The sequence below is a fragment of the Microchirus variegatus genome (assembly GCF_963457635.1).
Source record: "Microchirus variegatus genome assembly, chromosome: 9".
NCBI classification, from domain to species: Eukaryota; Metazoa; Chordata; class Actinopteri; order Pleuronectiformes; family Soleidae; genus Microchirus; species Microchirus variegatus.
In genome coordinates, this window is record NC_139810.1 from 25,358,287 (window position 1) to 25,368,362 (window position 10,076).

A 10,076-nucleotide genomic window follows, 5' to 3' on the forward strand; every position below is an offset into this window, starting at 1 on the left:
AAATAACTCGGTTGTTTGTGTGTCTCTGAAGTCATTTGGCATCTCTTTGTAGTCATAGAGTCTCTCTTTGCATCGCTTGGTGCGGTGGGTTCCTGTCTCTTTGCAGTCATTCGGTGTCTCTTTGTAGCCATTTTGTTCCCTTTGTCGTTCTTTTGCATTTTCTTTGCGTCTATTCGATGTCTCACTGCAGCTGTTTGATGTACCGTGTGTGTGTGTGTGTGTGTGTGTGTGTGTGTGTGTGTGTGTAGAGTAGGCCCATTCACCATTAGCTACACCGAGCAACTTCCACAAACACGGATCGCAGCGTTATGTGACCTACGCTACGACAGTATCAGCTCTCTTTTATGGCTTCCGGTTTTTTTTTTTTTTTTTCATCACATTCTTTGTTCACATTTCTAATTCCATAATCCTGATCACTGTGACAACTTTGGTGACGACAAGTAGCACATTTAAACGCAGGTATATACAATTTACACCGAGAAGGCAGATACATAGCGACAAACTTTTGTTGTCATGAAGGAAATCAGTATGCTAAACATATTCCAACGAGTTTGAAAAGTACATTAGGGATGTTGTGCGATGTTTTGTCTCAGAGGCCATGTGAGTGACAGGAGTGTAGAGTCGGGATAGGGAACATTCCAAGTCTCTTTCATCTGGACTCGGCACTTCAGAGACTGTCAGTGATTTTCCAAAGTCTTATTTCCTCTCTCTCTCTCTCTCTCTGATGTTATCCATTTCCATCGCTCACTTTTTACCCAATTCGGCGAGATCCAATCCAATCGATGCAGCGGGTAATGTTTTGATTATACAGTGACACACACATTTACGAAGAACTCAGTCCCGCTTACAATCTTCCGTTCTTTACAGCGGGAACACGAGAAAGCCAGAAAACGTCGAGTACTGCCACCCACCGACGAGGTTGCCCTTCTCCAGCTTTAAGTAGACTTTATCCTCCTTCTCCAGATAAAGCAGCACTCCGTTGGTGGCCGCCTCTCGAGTCACGTCTTTGTCGCCCGCAAAGGCAGAGATGACTGGTTTCCCGTTCAGCATTAGATTCACCTGAAACAAGCAATTAAAAAAAAAAATGATAATTACAAATTACAATATTAGAAAAGGAATACTTAAGGTTAAGATGTGTTGTCACAGTCTACTTTTAAATGTAATATCTTCACTGTTAAATTGGCAGCACGGGCTGCTGATGAGTGCTGATGAAAATTAGGGTTTCACACGCTCTTGAGTCGGCGAGAAAAAAAAACGTTTCAGCTTGTTCACAGAGAACAACAATTAGGCTGAATCCCAATTCCACCCCTTAGCCCTCCCCCTCCCCCCTACCCCTTGTTTTTGCGCGTTCATGTGAGGGGTAGGGCTGTCTCATTTCTCATAAGGGTTAAGGGGTAGGGCCAAGCCGTAGGGCTACGTAGCCCTTGAAACGAAGCTTCCACACTTGAAACGGAGGGCTTTGAGGAATTTCCCAGCTTCCGCCGCGTCACCTGTCAGCGAAGTTTGAAAGCCGGCCGTTAAAGCGGAACTAGACCGGAAGTTCCTATTAACGCTGTTGTTTTGGTGTGTATCTGCGTCATTACCTTGTTTATGAAGCCCTGACGGTTCGAAACAAACAGTTCAGCCATTGCTGAGAACGTTGTGTTTTATTGTAATCTCGGGGCTCAACGAGATCACTGAAAATCCCGTAATAGTTACGTAAGCAGCGGTTCTCCTGAACAACAGATCGTCCTGCTCCGGGCACTAGTCCGGGCACATCGGGTTGCGTACATTGAACCGCAGAAGAAGAATAACGTCCGTTGTGGAGGTGTTTCACGAGCAACAGTGTCTTCTGACTCTGGGTCTGACTCCGGGTTAAAGTCATAAAAGGGACTGCGGCGGGGAGTCGTGACGAAGCTATTTTTAAACACTGTTAAAACAATGTTTTGATAATGAGGAGCAGTGCATCCACCGTTCCAGAGGGGGGCGCTGCGCTTCTGAGAACAGATATGCTGGATAGTACTGGCCAATCACAAGACTCTGTCTTCTGGGGTTGAAAGTTCACTCTGAAATCTCGCAGCAGAAAAACACCGTCAGAAAAGAGGATTTCTATCGGCTCGTTTATAGCAACTAGGAGGTTTTTGAGCATAAAAACAAGTTAATATATGTAAGTAGACCTCCATAACTAACATTTATGTGCAACAGGACCACTCTATGTGACCTTTAAAGACTCGCACAAATGTATTTTCAGTATTTTAATCACGACAGTCATGTGTAACGATTGTATTGCGGACTTCTTCAATTGTCAAACGGTGTTTCTGAATCACTAGTCAAGTTTGTTTTGAATTACTAGCTAGTCGTAGCCGATGCTATCCCGGCGTTCCTTTCGTAAGTGGTTAGCTAGCTGCTATCGCTATTTTTGCACGGTTACGTCTCCAGGACAGAGGGGTGGAATTGGGATTCAACCTTAGAATGAAAGTGAGGGGGGGAAAGTGAACTATTGCTTCTTTATAAAGGTTCAGTGTGTAACAATTAGTGACACCATAAAGCTTTATTGTTAAATGTGTGCAGGACTGACGAGATGAGTGACTTCATACCGATGAGTCCTGGCATCTATTTGAGCACAGTGGCGTATTTAGAGTATTTAAGGTAAACCATATTTAAAACATGGCAGACGCCCTGCAGCAGTTCTGGTGCACGGAGCCGCGCCACATGCACCAGATCAGCACTTCGGCCATTATGCATCACAGACGTACTGAATTCAGTATGAACCCAGCCCCGAGGCTACGAAAACCCAAACATTTATTTTATTTTTAACGCAATTATACACTTCTTCCACAGTAGATTGTTTGCCTCCGTGTCCTCATGTCCTCCTTCACAACATCCGTGAACCCTCTCTGTGGTCTTCCTCTTTTTTTACCTCCTGCTTGGCAGTTCTATCTCCAACGTCTTTTGTCCAATATAATCCCTATCCCCTCCTCTGCACGTCGGCAAGCCGTGTCAACCGTGACACTCTTAACTTTATTTCCGAAACCGTTCAACCCGAGCTGTCACTCTAATATGCTCCGTTCTAATCCTGTCCGGCCTGGTCGCAAAAAATCTCAGCATCTCCAGCTCTGCCTCTTGTCTTTTAGACACCGTCTCCGAGCAACACATCATAGCGGGTCTCACTACTGTCTTCCCTTTCACTTTTGCTGCTCTCCTTCTGTCACACATCACTTGTCTTCACCCACTCCACCCTGCCTGCACTCTCTTCTTCTTCCACCTCTCCTAGGCACTGTCCATTTCTTCGTGAAAGTTGACCCCCAGGTATTTAAACTCAACTCAAATCCACATTCTCTACTTCTACTTCTTGCAACTTCCCCCTGTCCACATGCTGTCTCGCTGCCACTCACACCACAGTTATCCTGTCCAGTCTCTCTTGAACCTGCCCCCCTACTACTCTCGCTAAAGTTTACAATATCATCTGGAAAAAACATGATGCACACAGGCTCCTGTCTGACTTCATCTGGCAACCCGAATCTGATCCCTGAAGTAATCCCACCTCCAACTGCACAACATCACCGGTGTCTTATTGTCCTCATACGGGTCCTGCACCACCCTCACATGCTTCTCTGCCACTGCAGATTTCCTCTTACAATACCACAGTAGCTCTCTTGGCACCCGATCATAAGCTTTCTCTAGATGCACAAAGAAAACTCCTGCAACTCCTTCTGACCTTTTTTATATTTCTCTATCAACACTCTGAAAGCATCTATGGTGCTCTCTCTCTCTCTCGGCATGACCCCAGACTGCTTTGTAGCCGATTTTCACTTCGTCTTTCCTTATAGTTAAGCTTCAACAACTCTTTCCCACATCTTCGCGGTGTGGCTGATCACGTGTAGTATATTCAGCGTCTGCCAATAAATTCCCCTAAATGTTACACACTGGACTTTTAAAAGAAAGGAAGGGAAAGTATTACTGTCTGACTACTTGAGGTTGTATCGAGGGAATTTGGGGCCCCAAGCAATCTTCTCGCAAAATTTGTCATTGTTGTGGACTAAAGTATTCAGCCACCCTCGGGGGGGCCCTCTCAATTGAAGGCCCCAGGCAAATGCTTGATTTGCCTGCCCCTGACTACATTTAACTGCCCAAATATAGACAGGAATAAATAAGACGCTTTTTCTTGCGGTTGTTTTTTTTAATTTATCACAATTAGTTTTGAGATCATTTCGTGATTATTAATGAAAAAAAAAATACAACGCATCTTAACCACTGATACAGCAGAGGGGAAATAAACAAAAACAGTACCTGTATGGTTTGACTCTGGTACACTTTTATGACATGGAAGTTAAAACTGTAGATTCCTTTTCTTGGGGACAAAAATACTGATTCGAATGTGAAGTAGTTTCCTATATTCACCAGAATCTACGAGAGAGAAAGAGAAAAGCACATTTAAAAAAAAAAAAAGGTGTTAATAATGATACTCTGCACTATATATAACACAGTGTTTAACCTTAACAGATCTATAGGATTATATATATAAACAAATATGTCTGTCTGAACGGGAGGGAAACGAGTGTGACAACATTTCCTCTCGAAGAACAAAAGGCTGCAGCATTTCACAACTTTTCCATTCCACAAGGAAACCAAATGATCCTAAAAATGATCCAAAAAAACTCCTTTTGATTAAAAAAAGGAGTGTTTTTGTACACAGACAAGACAGAAAGAATCAGTAGGTTTCTTCATAGTGACACATGCAGAATAATCCAAACATTCCCTCTGTGTTATTTGCTATTAATGATGGCTCCCTGAATGTCAGTCAGATTACGCAGCACAGCACTCGATGCAGTCTTACAAGTGCCACTGATGCTCTTCAGTTTGCTTCAAATCAGATTGACCGCACACGGTGCACAGCGGCCGATGGAGCCAGCCGCTCTCTGTGGAGCCTCAAACACTGGATTCCCCCACCTGTTTTTGAGACAGTGCCGCAGGCTCAGCCGTGCACACTAACCTTTGACAGATGTTGCTTACACAGCAACAGAATGCTCACGGGCCACACCAATCCGATTACCTAGGCAGTGTGCACTCACAGCCTGAGATCATGTTATGTAATTCGCATGAGAGAGGGGCAGAGGAGCCGCTGAGTGATACCGCTGCAAACACCTGACACTGCCCACCTCTGTGTGTGTGACTAATCAAGCCCACCTTGTTGTTTGCTTTGATTTGTTTGGGTCTGCCTGTGTAGGTGATGGTGCGCGTGCGTGCGTGCGTGCGCGCTGTTGGGGGGTGTAGCAAGAGCCAAAGTGATGAGTGCGCGCGTGCGCGCGTGCGTGCGTGCGTGCGTGCAGCATCCGCAGGATGCTCTCAGACACAATCCACTCTCCAACTAAACTCAGCAGCAACACTTTAAACTCTGCGTTACAACTCAACACTGAGATCAAACACACAAAGGACTGAAAGTGACTCATTGAGACAAAGTGTTTTTTTGGCAAAGTGACAATAAAATGTTTATACCACTCCATCCCCGCTCATTTGTATCGTTTAACAGAATCGTTTTTAAACCTGGTCGAAGTAGATTATTCTCGTTTTGTTGCTCATCTCCGACGGCTCGTGGTTGTTGCTCCGGACTGCAGAGAAAGCCACCTTGGAGTTGGCTGCGCGCACCGAGATGCCGAGCGGAGAGGACGAAGCCTTCCAGTCCGTGGCCGGGTTCGAGTCGCAGACCACGAGGCATTTTCCCTCCAGGACGATCGGCTCCGTGTCGTTCTGAGCTCTCGCCACCTCAAAAAGCAAAGTCAAGCCGAACGCCAGCGCGAGGGAGTTCACCATGGCTCCCCTCCCTCTTCCTCCGTGTGTGTGACAGCGCCGATGAGAAACAGATCAGACACAGTCTCCTGCGCCACGCAAGTTTTTCCAAACCTCCACTGGACTCTCCCGCTGCAGACGCACCTGACGCGGAGAAAATTCTCTTCACTGAATCCAAATCCGAGCCATATATCCGACTGAGAAATTAAGTGGAACAACAAAATTCTTATCAAACCTTAAATCTGATCTTGGGGTCAGCCGCACAACTGAGAAAAAAATCACCGTTTGTTGTCCGCGCGTGTCATTTTCAGATGAGTCAACAAATGTAGTCAACATGAAGTGTTTTTTTCAGAAGCCCGTTCCAATCTGAGAGGCGGATCGGTCCACGAATCGTCCATAGCCCTCACACTCACACTCCTACTCCGTATAATGCGTCTGACAGCAGTTGTTGCCCGCAGTGATGTGCTGCACGTGTGCGCGCCCCAGCCATCCACTTTACGCACGCACGTGGCAAAAGTTAGAACAGTATCCCCCCCCGCTTAATTTGCCAGGAATCCAGATTGCACTAATCCACTATATATATATATAAAAAAAATACCCTCCATCCTTAGTATGTGTTCATTAATGGGCAGTAACGAAGATAACGACACTGTACATGTGCTGCATCATTCTGACTCTTCATGGAACAAATCCATAAAATAACAGTTTTGCTGTTTCCACTTGCAATATACTCTGTAGTCCACTAGTCAAAGCCCACAAGCAAGAGTTTCACTCTTTTTTTAATCACCATTTGCTTCCTTTCCTTTATATGGCTGCAGGTTTCACTGTAATGCAGTGACTCATGAAAAGAGGAGGGATGAAAATATGTCAGCTTGGACTTTCACACTTTCACAACATGGTGGTGATGGTGATGATGGTGTTCTGCTGGAGTAAGTGATGAGGACCTGTTTGTCTCGGTGACATCATGTCTGCTGTCTTAAATCTACCTGAAGCAGAGGTTTGCAGTATAAAGACACGAGAGACTCTCGTGTCAGGTTCTTAAGTCTCACCGTTCATTTCACTGATGATCTCAAAAAAACAAAAACAAAAAAATGTGCCAACGTGACGTTACTGCTATAGTCGGACGTTACGGGTTATGGAGTTTCTCAACTGCTCGACAACGCAATTGTCTCTGTCCTTTTTACGCCGCATTAAATCACATCGTCCAAAGTGTCCTACGAGAATGTTTGACTGGAGATTAGAAATGTTAGCACATCACCTCTATCCTTTTTTGTAACTGCAAGCGGCCCATAAAACAGTAGATCAATTTTAATGTCCTCCTTCCTCTGACACACACACCGATATGCTGTCTGGGTCCAGATGGATGGATGGGTGGATAGATAGATAGATAGATAGATAGATAGATAGATAGATAGATAGATAGATAGATAGATAGATAGATAGATAGATAGATAGATAGATAGATAGATAGATCGATCGATAGATAACTTTAAGCTGATAGATAGATAGATAGATAGATAGATAGATAGATAGATAGATAGATAGATAGATAGATAGATAGATAGATAGATAGATAGATAGATAGATAGATAGATAGATAGATAGATAGATAGATAGATAGATAGATCTTTACAGTGTGCTTGTTCTTGGGTAAACTTGCTACAATAGCAGCTTTGTAGATGTTTGACAGAATTAAACCGTTTCCTTCTTGATTAATGTGACATTTTAATGAGCGAGAGTTTGGTTTTATGGTACGTTCGCCCGCTCTGTGACGTCTGCCTGACGGTAACGGATTAGATTTAGAAAACAGAATATGTGATGAGTCGTTTCATTTCTTTCGTTGCTGTCCTTACCATGTTCATACTTGACTGTTATGAAGCCATACCGTGCTGCCACACTGATGATGAAATTCAGGAACTGATCCATTTGCCCTGATGCACTTTTACAGTGAAATGACTTTCTTCAAAAAAAACAAAAAGTATCTCGGAATGATTTGAAATTTACCATCATAATAGTCGACATCGCCCTGAACAAGGATCTGTTGAAAATATTTGCAAACCTCTTAAGGAATAAATTTAATGAATTTTTGAAATTCAGGAAATTATCCATTCCCTGATGCACTTTGACAGTGAGCTGACTTTAGGCTCAAAAACAAAAAGTATCTCGGAATGACTTGAAATTTACCATCATAATAGTCGACATCGCCCTGAACAAGGATCCGTTGAAAATATTTGCAAACCTCTTAAGGAATAATTTTAATGATTTTTCAGCATATGTTCTTAATACTGTTAATATATGTAGTATGTATGTACGTAATAATGTTTTTAACATGCAATTTGTTCAGCATGTGAAGTTTTTAGATGTCATCTTTACATTCAAATAAAAGTAAAGTCATACGAAGTAATACAAGCTAAATAGTCATTTAATTGTAAAATACAGTGAAAGTAATTTTGAATATCAGTTTACACTGTATTTTTCATTTCCAGGGCAAAACTGTAAATTTCAGTGACAGTAAAATATTGTTAATTTTACAGTAACATAATGGCACCCAGCTGCCAGTTCTTTACTGTTTTTTTGCAGTATATATATGTGTATATATTTATATACACATATATACATACATATATATGAACACACATATACATTATATATGTGTATATATGTTTATATGTGTGTATACATATATACACACATATATATATATATACATACATATATGTACGTATATATACGTATATATATATATGGTAGGATTAGAAAGTTGAATATTGCTCCTCCTAAACAAAAATGAACATTGCTCTTAAAAGTAAAGAATAAGTTAAAAATGAAGGATGCAGTAACACCTAAAACACTGTACAATCAAGGCATTTGTGTTAATTGCAAGGTCTTGACGTTACCATGTGAAGTTTGACTGTGCGAAAGTAAAGTGCCATAGTAAAGCGACAGATGCGTGACAGAATTAACCTGTTTCCTTCTCGAGTAATGTGACATTGTAATGTGCGAGAGTTTGCTTTTATGGTACGTTCGCTCGCTCTGTGACGTCTGCGTGACGGTAACGGATTAGATTCAGAAAAACAGAATATTTGACGAGTCCTTTCATTTCTTTTCGTTGCTGTCCCTATACCCTATGTTCGTATACTTGACTGTTATGAAGCCACACCGACGTCTCCCAGCACAGCAAGTGCATTAAAAACATCATGACGACATCGCTCGGGGCGCTCAACTCAGGTGTGCGGCTTTTCATCGACACATTTTAGGTGGTGTTATGTGCCTGAAAACAAACGGTACATCAGCGGAATTAGTGCCATTTGTATCGTCAGTGTGACTGTTGACACCTGTGCAATGGGGAAAAAAAAAAAAAAAAAAAAAAACAGCACTGATTAAATTTCTCACAGTTCAGCTGGATTTTAAAACACAATACAAATCTTTCAAATTATTACCCACTGGATATTTTAGCTCCTTGAATGCACCTGCACATAATCTGACTTGTTGTTTTTGAGAGCCAATCTATCTAAATGGAAAACAGTCTGAGGATATTGCCGCCCCGTCCTGAACAGCTACCATTTTGTGAGATTTGTGTAATCACCCCGCTGCCGACAGACATTTCTAATAATGTATATAATATCGGCGACGTCGATATATATTTCCATAGCGATGGAGATTGTGTGAGAAAAGTGTTTCTTGGGGAAATGTTTAATATGAGCCGTGATAATACGGCTCCCCTGTGAACCCTCAGTGTACACATCATGGATGGATTGATGCGGATTCTGGATTTGTTCATTCATACAAAAACTGCAGTTTTTTAAGGGCCCAGAAGCAGTAATTGCTCACAGGGGGTAACAAGAAACTATAATTGTAGTTGTTTGGTTTTATTTTCTTGGTATTTATTCCCCATATATTTATTAAATTAAGAGTTTTTCGTAAAAAAAATAAGTGTACATATTCAATGAACATGATTGCCTGTTCATTTTCAAGTCATCCATCCATCCATCCATCCATTATCTACCGCTTTATCCTCCACCAGAGGGTCGCGGGGGGTGCTGTGCCTATCTCAGCAGACATTGGGCGATAGGCGGGGTACACCCTGGACAGTTTGCCAGTCCATCACAGGGCCACATATAGAGACAAACAACCATTCACTCACACACTCACACCTACGGTCAATTTAGAGTGACCAATTCACCTAATCCCCATATCGCATGTTTTTGGACTGTGGGAGGAAGCCGGAGAACCCGGAGGAAACCCACGCACACACGGGGAGAACATGCAAACTCCTTGCAGAAAAGGCCCTTGTTCCGAAGTTGTTCCAA

General features: G+C 42.6%; 1 protein-coding gene across 1 annotated transcript; it reads right to left on the minus strand.

Annotated features, from left to right (window-relative positions):
- Nucleotides 1-861: 861 nt before the first annotated feature.
- Nucleotides 862-5,790, minus strand: cbln4 (cerebellin 4 precursor; the record flags this gene model as incomplete). The annotated part of the gene is made up of 3 exons (XM_083894843.1): nt 862-1,059; nt 4,270-4,386; nt 5,524-5,790. The coding sequence occupies 3 exons, from the start codon at nt 5,788-5,790 to the stop codon at nt 862-864; spliced, it is 582 nt and encodes a 193-aa protein (XP_083750969.1).
- Between the last annotated feature and the right edge of the window lie 4,286 nt (nt 5,791-10,076).